At 46.1% G+C, this 15,061-nt stretch overlaps 1 protein-coding gene across 1 annotated transcript in view; it reads left to right on the plus strand.

Moving 5' to 3' along the window:
* FKBP1B (FKBP prolyl isomerase 1B) overlaps positions 1-15,061 on the plus strand; it is a 163,061-nt gene that overhangs the window by 11,281 nt on the left and 136,719 nt on the right. Inside the window, exon 2 of the mRNA XM_086926268.1 lies at positions 6,908-6,955. Coding sequence (XP_086782394.1) covers positions 6,908-6,955 — 48 coding nt within the window. The remainder of the gene's footprint in view (positions 1-6,907; positions 6,956-15,061) is intronic.

Genomic DNA, 15,061 nt, shown 5'->3' on the forward strand with positions numbered 1-15,061 from the left:
TTGAGGAGGTAGAGCATGCATTCATTCACTCCTGTTTCAGTAAGTAGGGTAAGTGACTGGGCGAATTCATTCACTCCTGTTTCTGGAAGAAGAGCACTTGACTGTGTGAATTTATTCTCTCCTGTTAGTGGAAGTAGCATAATGCAGGTATGCATTTTTAACTTTTTTGAAAGTAGAAAAGTCAACCAATCGGGGATTTATAGCGCACCGTAAATCACCCATGAGGGTTTTAGGGCGTTGTATTACTATCTGCTTCGTGGTGATTTTTACGTTAGAACATCCGAGTCTTGAGTTCTTTCCTGAATTGCTGGAGTGATGAGGCTGTCCTGAGGTGCAGAGGACCTTTGGCTGCCAGGTGCAAGAAGGAGCTTCCTCTGCTGTTGCTTCTATGGATCCGGGGGGTGTCTGTATGGAGAAAAGAGGCGGATTGCAGGTGTCTGGTCTCCTGGCGGAAGGTCCAGCGTTTTTTTGATGTATGCTGTTCTTCGCTGTGCAGGGCTTTGCATGCGTGGGTCAACATGTTTAACTGGCATTTCTTCTGGATAGGTAGCCAGTGTAGCTTCTTGATGTGGGGTGTGATGTGAGTCCATCTGGGGAGGTTGAGGATTAGTTATGCGGATGAGTTTTGTATTGTCTGTAGTTTCTACAGGAGGCATGCGGTGATTCCAACATAGTGTGTTCCCGTAGCTCAGCCTGCAGTGACAAGTGCCCAAACTACGGTTCTTCTGATGTTGACTGGGAGACACCTGAAGATCTTTCCAGAGCATGCGTAGAGTGTTGAGGCAGGCAGATGAGAATGTGTTGACCTGCTTCTTCATAAATAACTTGCTGTCCAGGATGATGCCGAGGTTGCAGGCGTGGTCTGTCAGTGGGGGATGGGCTGAGCTCAGCAGGCAACCATGCGTAGTTCCATGGCGAGGTGTTGTTTCCAAAGATGAGGTCTTCTGTCTTGTCCGTGTTGAGCAGAAGACAGTTCTCCTTCATCCAGTTGGCGACGTTCATCAAGCAACTTCGGAAGTTAGCTCTGTTGGTGTAGGGAGCTTTTGGCAGCAAGAGGATAAGCTGGGTGTCGTCGGCCTAGGAGATGTTGAGTCTGTGCGATCTAATGGTGTTGGCCAAGGGGTCATGTAAGTGTTAAATAGGGTGGAGTTGAGGGATGATCCTTGGGGGACACTGCAGATCTTCTTGGGTTCCAAGGTGGAAGATGGATTCTGTGGGTTCCTCATGTAAGGTATGAGGCAGTCCATTTGAGGACGTCTCGCTGGATTCCGTTGTGGTGGAGTCTATTGATCAGGATGTGACCTGAGACTGTATCTAAGGCAGATGACCGGTCCAGAAGAATGAGCGTTGCTATTTCAATTCATTCCAGGAGGGCCCTGTTGTCGTGGATGGCTTGGATTAGTGCTGTCTCATGCTGTGATTGGCTCAAAAGCAAAATACACACAATTGATGGACGGAATGCAGAACAAATCAAAACATTCACCCCCAGTCAAGAGATCTGGGTTAAATACATCATTCTTTTGCTCACCATGCCACCCCAGTTTAGACCTGGCATATGCAAATCAGTTTTCACCCTGTGCCTCATGGGAACAGTCCAGCCCGAACAGCCAAGCCAGGTCCTCCCTGGACTGTAAACAAGCATCCTAGGACCGGTTTCGGGGTTTCACTACTCTTCAGCCAGGATAGCTTGATTCCAGTGGCACAGTGAGCCCAGGGCCCACGTCTGGGCATACTTGGCGCACTTAGGGCGAGAAAACTAAAGACACACAATTGCTGGACGGAATGCAGAACAAATCAAAACATTCACCCCCAGTCAAGAGATCTGGGTTAAATCCATCATTCTTTTGCTCACCGTGCCACCCCAGTTTACACCTGGCCATATGCAATTCAATCTTGATCCTGTGCCTCATGGGAACAGTCCAGCCCGATTTTTAAATTTTGAAAAAGGTGATGGACAGAGTTTCTGAATGATGCGAATACTCCTACCCAGTCAAGAGATCAGGGCTTGATCCATCACCGTTTTTTAGCTCACTGCACCATCCCAGCTCAGAACCTGGCTACATGCAAATTAGTCTGTTCCTGTCCCAGTGCATGATGGGAACAGGGCAGACCAAACTACCAAGCCAATTCTTCACCAGAAAGGAGACCAGCTACCGGGGACCGTTTTCTGGCATTTCAGCCGCCATCGGCCCGGCTTGCTTGAATCCTGATGGTGCAATGAGCTAGGGACTCACGTCTGAGTATACCCTCCCACACTTAGTGTGGATAAAATCAATTTTGGAAAAGGTGATGGACAGAGTTTCTGAATGATGCAGAATACTCCTACCCAGTCAAGAGATCAGGGCTTGATCCATCACCGTTTTTTAGCTCACTGCACCATCCCAGCTCAGAACCTGGCTACATGCAAATTAGTCTGTTCCTGTCCCAGTGCATGATGGGAACAGGGCAGACCAAACTACCAAGCCAATTCTTCACCAGAAAGGAGACCAGCTACCGGGGACCGGTTTCTGGCATTTCAGCCGTCATCGGCCCGGCTTGCTTGAATCCTGATGGTGCCCTGATCTCTTGACTTAAGTGTGGGAGGGTATACTCGGACATGAGTCCCTAGCTCATTGCACCATCAGGATTCAAGCAAGCCGGGCCGACGACGGCTGAAATGCCAGAAACCGGTCCCCGGTAGCTTGTCTCCTTCCCAGTATAAGAATTGGCTTGGTAGTTTGGTTTGTCCTGTTCCCATCATGCACTGGGACAGGAACAGACTAATTTGCATATAGCCAGGTTCTGAGCTGGGATGGTGCAGTGAGCTAAAAAACGGTGATGGATCAAGCCCTGATCTCTTGACTGGGTAGGAGTATTCTGCATCATTCAGAAACTCTGTCCATCACCTTTTCCAAAATTAACAGTCAAGCCCGAACCGGCTCAAAATCCAGATCGAGAGAGGTCCAGGAGGTTGTTATGTTCTAGGTGTTCAGCGAGTTGCTGGTTGATTGCCTTCTTGAGAACCTTCGCTGGAAAAGAGAGCAGGAAACTTGAGCCTGTAGTTGTTCGGTTCTGCTGGGCCAGCAGAAGGTTTCTTCAGGAGGGGCTTCACCCAGCATGTTTAATGGGCCTTGTTACATGCATTGCCTACAGAAACGAGTTTAGCTGTCCTCCAGAGCATCCCTTGGTTGCCTTGCGGGCCCTCGGTTCACCCAAAACTGCCCTTGCCTGAAGGCTTTTCAATTCTCATTCTTTCGGTAAACATGCACATGGCATCGCTTATTTAATTACTGAGAAAAGATTGGATTGTCTGTTCATCACTTAAACCTGATTGAAACCCTGTTGTAATCCCGATATTGCTGTAGCAATTACGTCTGGTTATACAATCAATGCCAAGGATAGAACAGGTGGACGGGGTGGCGGTTTAGCCATTATCTTCTGTGAAAGTTTTCATTGTACCACCTTTGACCTGGACACCTTTGAGGGTGCAGAAAGCCTGGGCTTTTGCCTTGGGGTCAGTGCATCAGAATCTTTTGCTGGCTGCCTATTGTATCGCCCTCCAGGTCCTACCACTAGCTTTTTGTCTATGATGAGGAAAGCACTTATCCCCTTAATAGTTAACTATGCAAATGTTACTTTCTTACAGATTTTAACCTCCACCTTGATAACGTTGAGGCCAACTCCCTTCAAAAACCTTAAAGATATTTCTCCCCATTGATTTATGCCTCAAGCCACCTTTGTGGCCTACCCTCGATGGGATTTGTACCAATTATCTTAGCCTGATGGCTGGCGCACCCATTACACTCTCTTGGATGGATCCTAGGAGAAGTCTGGCGCAGCGACCAAGGCAGTTGACTCCAGAGCGCGGGTATTATGGCTCGATCCCCAGAGCTGGAGGCAGATCAGCTCAGCATCATTTGACTCTCCGCAGTAGGTCACTTAATCTCCCTGATTGACCACAGCGCCTTGAGACCCTTACGGGTGATTAGTTTGCGCCTTACAAATACTGGGTTATTTACTGTTCCATTAAGCATTACAATTGTGTCCCAAAATCATATTCCTCTTAAACCAGACTCCTTTCCCTCTTCTCATCGAAAAGAAATAGATTGGAAACCTAACCCTAGGCTGAAAGCTTGCCTGTCCTTCATGGCCCGACCCTCAAAGGGAAGTTGGAGGAATATATAAACTCTTTTTTTAACATCCTGATTACTGATCTTTCACCTTCCATCCGCCCAAAAAACGTCCAGCATAAACACTCTCAACCCTAGTTCTCCCCTACATTTCTTAAGCAAAAACGCTATTGTAAACAATGTGAACGGAAATGGTAACTGGCATACAGTATGGACGATGTGTCCCTTTTTAAAGAGTCTCAGAAGGTATACCATACGTTGATTAAATCGAAAAAAAGCTTTTTTTGCTAATAAAATTCAAGAGGCCAGTCAGGAGCCAAAAGTCATTTTCAACATCTCAGAAATGTTTTTGCAACCTAAAACTCTTTCAAGAGAGATCCTGCCCTCCCAGGCCCTATGTGACCGAATCTCAATCTTCTTTGAAAATTACTCATTCTTGTAAATCAGGTATGCCTTCAGCCTACCGTCCACCTGCAGTACTCCATGAGGCAATTGATCTAGTATCCCCTTGATTAATAAAATAGTAAACACCTCTTTAAACACAGTTGTGATCCCTTCAACCTGGAAATTTGACACAGTCCAGCCCCTGCAGAAAAAATCCTCGGCAGATCTTACTACCTTATCTAATCTTAGACCGATTTCTCTGCTGCCTGTACTAGCCAAAATACTTGAGAAAATGGTGAACCTGCACTTTACCTCCCTTCTGAAAAGTTCATATTATTATTCTCATGCACTCCAATCTGGCTAAAGACCCAGACATTCATCAGTTTTACTTGAGGTCTTTGAGACTATTAAAATGACTGAACGCTGGAAGGATACCGTATTGATACGGCTGGACCTCTGCCACAGCATTCAATGAGATTTCACATGACCTCCTTAATTAGCGAATCCAAGATTCAGGGATCTCCCACAAAGCACTAGTGGGGTTCAAATCCTTTCTTACTGATAGGAGACAAGCTGTAGTTCTAGTAGAATTTACGTCTGAAGAAAAACGTATCACTAATGGTGTGCCCTGCTCTTTTTAATATTAATGTCGCGTCCCACCCTTATATTTCTGATTGACTACTATGAAATTGCAATCACCTCGTAAGCAGACAATACCTAGTTGATTATTTCATTAGAAAAGGGCATCGTTGTTTCTGAACTGAATTTCCAAAAGGGTCTTTCCAATGTGATCTCATGCATGCAGAATAATCCTGTTAATATGCAATTCAGAGAAAAAGGAGACCCTGTTTTTTGGAAAATCCAGTTTCTCTCCCATTGGCTGCTGGCCTAACTTAGTTCCCCCTCCATCAGACATGGTTAAGGCGGCAAATAATTTGGGGGTTCAATTTGACACCGTACTCTCCTTTCACTCACAAGTGACTGCTATAGCTGGGATGTGTTTCAATATCATTACATCGCTTTAAAAAAAAAAACACACAAAAACCTCTCCTCTCACTTATTGCTAGGCAACTGTAGCATTTGCCCTCATCTCGTCAAGACTGAATTATTGAAACAGACTTTTGCTGACTGCTCAAAAAAGTTCATTCACAAACTTCAGATAGTCCAACACACAACAGCCAGATTGGTGCTACAGCTCCCAAAACAGAGCTTGACCTCAGTCACATTAAAAATACTTAATTGGCTCAAAATTCATAAAAGAATTCTGTTTAAGATCTTGTTGCTAGTTTTCAGAGCATTCAAGGCCACGGGCCCTAAATACCTCACTGCCTGATTTAGCTACTACAAGACCTTGAAAACTTTGAGATCTTCAATTGCAAATCTGCTTAAGTCTCCCTCCTTCAGATTAAAAACTCGAGGTCGAAAGTCTTTTAGGGCACTAGATGCTAAACCGTGGAACCGACTGCCACTGCACCGCCGCTTTTTGGGTACGGAAGTTGCATTTACAAAAGCCTTGAAGTCCTGGCTCTTTCAAGCTCCAGATGCTCTACATACTCTCATTTAATGGCTCCATCTAGGGCCAAGTACAGAGGATCATAGCTACTGCTGAGCCTAGTGCCAGGATGCGCGATATGAGTGACGTTTGCGCTTTAGAAATAACGCCATTCTTTCATTCAGGACTTTCTTGAGCTCGTCGCAGATCGACTTGCTCCGGAGGTTCACGTTGTGGTGGGGACACAGGTCCGTGGGTGCTTCCGAGTGCACGGAGTTCATGATTGAGATTGTGTTTTGAGAAGTGAGAAGGGTCCCAGCGGGTGAACAGGAGTTCGGGGTTCGTGTTCGTGGGTGTGAACAGGGGTTTGAAGTTTGCATAGATGGCTGAGATCTTGTTGTGGAAGAAAAGTACAAGTATTCTTTAATTATTGTTTATGGAAGGAATAGCTTGGAAGCATTCATTTAGGGTTATTGAAGTACTGTAGTCTTTCATGATTATAAAAATATATAAATGTATTTATTCATTCATCACAGTTGGTGGATGAAGGAATGTTTGCACATTTAGTACTTTATGTAGAAGCAAGCTATTAATTCAGTGGTTCTTGAAGACTGGCTAGCACAGCAGCTGAGTCCGGAGCATGGGGATTATGGTTCGATATCTGGCGCCTGCAGCAGATCAGCTCCTCATCTTGTGACTCTAGGCAATTGCTTACTTAATCTCCCCAACAGCCCCCAGCGCCTTGAGACCCTTAGGGGCGATTAGTTCGCGCTTTACAAGTACCTGCTTATTTATATTTATGCAAATAATATGAACAGACGTTGTGAGAATGAGTTACCATGGTTAAAAGACGTGTATTTGCTTTTACATTTTCACACACACGGTGCTCTAAATGTAGCCTTCTCTCTTCCCTTTCTTGCAGGAAGAACATTTCCGAAGAAGGGCCAGACCTGCGTTGTACACTATACAGGTGAGGTGCATTGTCGGAGAGTGAGCCGCTGTATCCAGAGTGTGTGTTCTTTTAAAAACATGTTGAGAAAAGATTTAGTTCTCGGGTTGCCCCTCTCCTGCACAGTTGTCTTCTCTTAAAAAACCAAACGAGTCTCTAAACTCTCTACACTTGTTAGCAGTGATAGTATCGGTCCTCCGGCTAGACATACTCCGAATTAGTAACCGACACTGCACACACATGACAGGCCATTCTATATATGGCAAGCGGCCCGAACACTCCCCGGCGCAGCCTCTCACGGGCATTCAAAAGACCCTGGGTCAGGTAGAGTGACATTCAAAAGGCCCTGGGTCAGGTAGAGTGACATTCAAAGGTCCAGGGTCAGGTAGAGTGACATTCTAAAGGCCCAGGATCAGGTAAAGTGACATTCAAAAGGCCCTGGGTCAGGCAGAGTGGCATTCAAAAGGCCCTGGGTCAGGTAGAGTGACATTCAAAGGTCCAGGGTCAGGTAGAGTGACATTCAAAGGTCCAGGGTCAGGTAGAGTGACATTCAAAGGTCCAGGGTCAGGTAGAGTGACATTCTAAAGGCCCAGGATCAGGTAAAGTGACATTCAACAGGCCCTGGGTGAGGCAGAGTGACATCCAGGAGGGCCTGTGTCAGGCAGAGCGACATTCAAAAGGCCCGAGCCAGGCAGGGTGACATTCAAAGGCCCTGGTTCCGGGAGACTGACATTCAAAAGACCCTATGTGAGGCAGAATGACATTCAAAAGACCCTATGTGAGGCAGAGTGACATTCAAAAGACACTGTGAGAGGCAGAGTGACATTCAAAAGACCCTGCGTGAGGCAGAGTGACATTCGAAGGCCCAGGGTCAGGCAGAATCACATTCAAAAGGCCCAGGGTCAGGCAGAATGACATTCAAAAGGCCCTGACTCAGGCAGAGTGACATTCAAAAGGCTCCGAGTCGGGCAGAGTGACATTCAAAAGGCCCAGGGTCAGGCAGAGTGACATTCAAAAGGCCCAGGGTCAGGCAGTGTGACATTCTAAAGGCCCTGGGTCAGGCAGAGTGGCATTCAAAGGCCCTGGGTCAGGTAGAGTGACATTCAACAGACCCTGTTTGAGGCAGAGTTACATTCAAAAGGCCCTGGGTCAGGCAGAGGCCACGTGAAGGGCGTGCGTGGACCCACTGTTCTGCGTTAGAAAAGACACCAGAGTAATTTACGAATCAGAATAAGAAATGTCCTAAAAGGGGCTCAATTAGGGTAAAATCCAATAAAACGGCAGTCTTCAACAGCTTCTGGAGGTGCCAAAGACACCAGAGCAATAAATGCCGATCGGTAGGATGCCAGAGGTACCTTACAATAAATAGTTAATTAGTTCAATGAATAGCCGGATATAGCGGGCTTTTTTAATGTATATTTTAGCCAGGCTAGTTCAGACATTAGCATGGAGTGTGGTTGTAAACAAATTAACCAGATCACTTGTTTATGGCACCTAGGTATTCTGACTTATCCTATGGGGCCGTCAGCAAGACTCTGGTCTTTCACAGAGCAGTAATTTACCGTCTTGCAAACAGACCTGCCACCTGAGTGACACAGGAGATATTTATAGCTCTTCAAAGATATTAACGACTCCCGCATATCGCCTGCCAATGAGTGGAATACATTAATGCGGATTATTGAACCTAGTTTATTGAGAAAGCTTTCATATAAGTATGGTGCATAAGGAATGAGTGCTTAGCATGAAGGGTGAACGTTGCAGGTTACAACCCCTACTTTATATCTCCTGGACATTGATGCCTCCATTAAATATGAGACACTGATCGTAATGATCAACAATGTAATGCGCTATGGTCAGGACCACTGGAATTATGTGATTCTGCGGCTGCAAAGTTTACGACATAATTATTGGTTTGCCAGATAATCCACCAACTGCTGAATAATTTGCAGCTTTCTCAAAATAGTTTCTAGCTCAAATGAATCAAAAGTTACTAAACAAAAAGCGCAACAGGTGCTTTTAGACCCTCGCTGGCTCTTTGCGAAGTTTAATTGTTCAACTTTTGGTTGCGGATTGCTTTATTGAGATGTTACACTGTTACCAGTGAGGGGGACATTAGAACAGACACTAATTAATAATGATTAAAATGACTATCGAGCGATTAAAATTTAGCTTGAGCAGTCAGAGCGTATGTGGCCACGTTTGCTGCTAACTGTTCTGGGACGGATTGCTGTGATTGTATGTTTGGAGGGTGGAGGGAGTTCTTATATAGCCTTAGTCTGCCGTAGCAGTCTCTACCGGCCATTAAAGGCCTGCTCCAGCGTTAACCCGAGCTACCTCCCTGGTGCTGCGCACGTCCAACGGCTGACGCGGCCGCACCCGTTTCTTCGAACGTTCAGCACTGGCGCTGAATGTTCGAAGCAGTAAACAGGTTAAAGGCCCGAGCCGAAGCAGAGGGCCTTCAACCAGGGAGCAGGCCTTTAATGGCCAGTAGAACCTGCTGTGAAGGGCTCTAAGGCTATTAGAACATTCTACCCCTTCTTGAGGCCTTTCGTTCACAGCAACAGCTGTGAAAAAACATTGAAATGTTTGGGCTCTGGGCTTCTATCGACCATTAGAAGCCCGGAGGTACTTCATAGTTTTCAATGGAGCTCTCAACATTCCAATGTTCTGGTACACTTTATGCTGTTTCGCACAAATGCGAAGCACCTTTGCTCTAAATGCTTGTTTCACTGTTCAAGCAGCCCTCGGTTGCAACTTGCAGTAAAGCACTTGCACTTTGATATAGAATGGATAACCTGGTGATTTACATGGCAATGTCCAGTTATATCCTGGCTTCTCGGACAGCCACAAGATGACATTTCATAACCTAGGTCCCAGCTAATGTTCTACTAGGCTGACATTTCCTTTGCACTAATTATGTCTATTGGCCTATAGTCTTACCTAACAAACTAAAATCGCTTTTTTTTATTCTTGTAATGCCTTGTTAGGTCGAGCTGGAGAAAGCAATGCAAAGCATTGCGTCCAGCTCGACAACTAATGTTGCCCGTCTCCTGGGAATCTGAGACAGGGGTCGGGTACGCGCGGTGATTGGTTTCTGTGGACACGCACGTCCAGGCCGGTGCCGTGCACATCCCCTGCCTCACATTCCCTGAAGTGCGCAAACACACACATAGACACATGCACACGCAAGCAGGTACACACACACACACACGCACGCACCCCCCCCCCCTCACGCGCTCATGCGCACACACACAAAGCCACGCACACTCCCCCCCCCCCTCACGGGCTCACGCGCGCGCACACAGCCACGCACGCACCCCCCCGCTCACGGGCACACACACAGCCACGCACGGACACCACCCCCACCCCACTCACGGGCTCACATGCACACCCACAGCCCCACCCCACTCACCGGGTCTCTCAGGCTCCTCTCGTCCCGCGGTGGTGGCGGCTGCACAGGCTTGGTAGGCGGCGGGGGCAGGCACTGGCAATGTGCCTTGAGCCCCCTCCGCTTCTCTCCCCATACTCCCAGCGGCAGCGGTCCAGGCCCAGCAGCAGGCGGGGCTCTCCCTTAGCACGGGAGCCCCGCTAGTGTAACACACTGGCTCCCCCGTCGTCACAGGAGCGCGGGGTACGCTCCCGTATGCTTACTGTCTGTGCTGGTGCCCCCGCCCTCAAGCAGGAAGTTCCGGCCAGTCCCACCTGGCTTCCTGTGTCTCGTCTCGAAAGGCAGAGTCCGCCTTGTTTTTCAGAGTAATTTAGCGTTAAGAGGCAAAATGATGACACAGAGAAGACCAAGCAAAGCGTGGCCCACACAATTGATGTGAAATGTTTGTCGGCATCGTTGTGTGGGCTGGTTGGTACATTAGGCTTCGTATCTCACCCTGCGTCACTTTCTTTGTAGGAGGCACGTTTTCTTCTGGTTTCAAAACGGCAGGCCTCTCTAAATTGGGGTAGTGAGCGTACACCCACTGCGAAGGCCTGGATCCGTGATTTGATAGACTGCGACACCACAAGTGAGGTATGCCACATTGCAGCCACCGACTGCGCGCACGAAACATATTTGGCAACCATTAAAGGATTACTTACGGGCTCATCCCTTATAGATTGACTAATCTTTCTATATGGATGACGAATCATAAACGGTATCCCTACAGGACAGGGGTGTGTGGTACAAACACATGTTGTCCTTTGATGCTGCATATGTACCCATACTGGTTGGGAGGGTGGTGCATGCATGCTAGAGTGCCCCGAAAACCGCAAGGACAGCTGAGAGTGGTGAGCCCGACCACCGAATGCAGCACTACTGCCGCCTCCGAGCAACGGGTGGTCGGGTTGTTAGCGCTTTACCCTCTGTTCTCACCGGAGCTGCTGCCGAGGCTTGAGGAGACACTGTTGAGCACAGAGCGAGGTGAGGAAGGCTGGGGAGCTGGGCACCTGCAGTGTTCCCATTTGCCTTCCCCTCACTCTGTCTTGCTTGCTTGTTTTAATAGCTTCTGCTGCTGTCAGAGCGCTTTCCTGAGGCTTTCACGTGCCTTTCAAACGCACGGCTAAGCGCGTTCACTTTCCCTCCCCCCGCACTGCTGCGCTTTCACCAGCTTGGTGTTTGTAGTATTTATGTTGTGTAGCCCTAGCTGTGTAGTAACAGAGTTCTCTACGTCCATTGGGGATTTGCACATTTGCATTTCACAATTGCATATTCACAAATTTGGACATAGAGATATTTAGAAAATGCCCAGAATCACACAGACTGCAGTGCCAGAGCCAGGATTAGGACTAGGTGTCCAGATTCCAACGCTGGCAGTTTAGTTGCTAGATCATATCCAATGTATTGTGATACCTTTTACAACATCCTACGAAATTAACAGTGTGTTATTGTTTCAGTTCATGCTGTTATGTGAAAAGCCAAGCCCCTGAAAACAAAAGCTTAAATGTTTGAGCTGTCTCCACCTGCACAGACAAAATATTGTTACGTAAGAAACAGGCACTCCTTTGTTAATGGTTCATATTTTCCCGGGGGAGAGGGGGTATAAAAATCTGCATACGCAAGCAACACTGGAATGGAATTTAGATTTCTTGGAGGTTTCCCTCTGGAAATTTTGTTTTCCGACGGGTTCCAAGTTTGTAAACACAATGCACGTTAAGCTTCATTTAATCAGATAAAACTCGTATATACGCCATATGCCGCGCCTGGTGGTTTAGTGGACTAATGTATCCACTGCAGGGGTCTGTGTTTGACCGCATGGTCACAGATTCAAATCCTGGCGGATCCACTCAGCCTTTCATCTGCCTCCTTTGGAATGTTTAATTAGTATGGATGATGAACTATTTTACATCTGAAAGGTACACTGAGCGATCAAATTGTCTATCACGTTCTTTATCTCGTATGTGCATTCTGTACAGGAAACAATCCTTTTTTGCAATTTCCCCCCTAAATTGGGCAAGTCTGTAGGTCTGACTTTACTGTGCTAAACTGCATTTGGTCATGCAAGAAATACAAAGAGCATTTGTGAATGCCTGTGGTTGTATGTGTGTGCACTTTAAAGCCGGACCCATTGACTTTGACAATACTTATTTATGAGACTGTTAAAGAGATGAAAAATCTCATGGTGCAAAAATATACATTGAGACTGTGCATTTAGCAAGAGTTTTTCAGACCTTAATACAAATCACTGCAAAACAACCTTGCAAAGTCGCGTAATGAGGTTTGTGGAGAACATTGTAAATAGAGGTGTGGGGAACTACAGCAGAGTCTGTTTTCATCTTTGCTCTATTGTTTTGAATGAATTGCAGTTTCTTGATTCATCCTTCAGACAGTTAAAATACAGGGAGATCAAGTAGTTGGCTACAATGTGGACCTTAGGAATGGGTGGGTTTAATGTCACTACTGAAACAATAGTGTATTCTACAATGCTATAGGTCTGCCATTTTTTGAGAGTTTAAGCTATTGGCATTGTAAATAACAATGCCTTTTATTTATGTTTTAAAAACCAAAACCAATACGTAAATAAAAGGCATTGCCATTTACAATGCCAATAGCTCAAACTCTCACAACTGCGAGACCTATTCCATTGCAAATGCTTGTTTATGATTATGTAGAGTGAACTATTGTGAGTCAAAAAATGAGAGGGCTGCTGTTTGTTTTTAATGGTTGCATATTTATAATTGTATTTATTTCTGTGCAATTTAGTTTGTGGTGCTGTGGCATATTTAAGCTAATAAATGTTGTTGACAGACTATTGAAATTATACTGCTACAGGCTAGGTCACATTATAGTGCATAACTTGCCCTTCCTTGCTGCATAATTTTGTCAGCCATGTTGCGTAGTTTGGTTCTCCACTACTGCATAATGCCAGTGGCCCGGTCTATACTATATTTTATGAAAGGAAACCGCGTACATTGCAAAGTATAACATTCACCTGTCTTTTTAGCCATACTGTAAGTCTGTAACCTGATATACTTTAAACATAGTTATTGTGCGAGTAAACCAATAGGTTACTAGCTCCCTTACAGACGAGCATGAATTTTAGGGTATATATTTAATGTTTTTCACATAAGGCATCCGTTAAGTTCTTTGCCTTGGAGCTTCATGAATACCCATTGGGGACATAAAATTGATACTTGTATAGCGCACTACTCACCCGCAAGGGTCTCAAGGCGCTTGTACGAATACCGCTGTGGAACCCATCCTGGCTTTCCCTGTGAGGCGTCCATTCCTGGGCACCCCCAAGGTGGAGGCCAGGCATCCTTAGCGTTGTGGGGGCCGTTGTGGCGATTAAGCAAGCTATTGCCCAGAGTGGCAGAGTGGGACTCCATGATTGGAATAGGCCCCGAGGCGAGAATTATCAGGTCCGTGGAATTTTTTAGCCCAAGACCCGCCTAGGCGGGGAATTGAACCCTGGTCACGGGCTAGACCTCTGCATCAGGGTCTGTCGCTTTAACCATTGAGTCACACGTCTCCACTTGGTTGGAGTTAGTGAGCAATAGGCTGTTTTTATTCTATAGGAATTTTTACATCCTCAAAAAATTGGGAATGCTTCCTTATATTTACCAGAAAAAAGGCCTGATTTTCTAGAGTTTCATTTAAAGTAGTGTTGAGATACTAGAGGATGCTTTGGAATCTACAGGAAGGGAAATGTGGGGGTGTGGCCTCAGGGCTAGAGCGGTCGACCTCGAAGCTGGGGAACCGGGTTCAAGTCTCGGCAGGGAAGCTCAACATCCTGTGATTCTGGGCAAATCACTTAATCTCCCATCTGCCTAACAAAAGGAATGTGTCCAATAGAAAGAAAATGTGCCCTGCTGTCCTGTACACCCACAATGAGTTTACAATTTACCCTGGTAGCTGTATGCATCCGTGTGTATACGTGCAGTGTTTGACACAGTTCTGTGACTTTGGATTGTTTGTCTCGCCAGCATGTGAAGTGTTTGTATTGCACATGTAACACTTGAAAGAATGCTGCTTTTCCAGTTCTTGTACGTCTTGTCTGGTTAATTATTTGTTTTGCATTCCGTGTTTTGTCTCGAACTGTGGCCGGAAGGCTGGGGAGTAGCGCACACAGAAGGGCTGACATGATGTACGTAGGATTTTACACCTCGCGATTGGCATTTTTTGCAAAATCCGATCCTCTTTCTGGTTTATATCCTTATGCTTTCCCAGTGTCCTGGAGTCTTTTCTGTTGCGGTTCTGTATCCCTTGGTTGTCCTTTGGCATTTTGTGTTTGTGGTGGTAGTGTCTTTAACAGTCTGCCTCCCTAGTTATCTGAATACTGTCATCACTCCGTTCTCAACTTGGAAACATTCTTTCCCCCTCCTCTCACTATATCTTTCTTTCTGTGCGTTCACATCCTTTCCATATACCAATTTCCCACGGTTATTGTTAAATGGTGCTTTGTGCATAAGCTTCATATTTTAATATGCAATGTATTTAACCTACGGTTACTTCATCATTTTATAAACTTTAAAAATAATGATGCTTTGTGTGTCGGTGAACCCTCTTTGTGGCTTGCAAACCATTTCCCAACCTAATGTTTTTCTCTAGTATGTTTCCTGTAACCTAGCCGCACTTTCTGCTCTCTTAGGAATATCCCGCTGTTCCCGGTCTTTCCATGTCTGCCTGCTCCTCCTACA

This window comes from Lissotriton vulgaris, chromosome 6 (genome assembly GCF_964263255.1).
Source record: "Lissotriton vulgaris chromosome 6, aLisVul1.2, whole genome shotgun sequence".
Taxonomy (NCBI): domain Eukaryota; kingdom Metazoa; phylum Chordata; class Amphibia; order Caudata; family Salamandridae; genus Lissotriton; species Lissotriton vulgaris.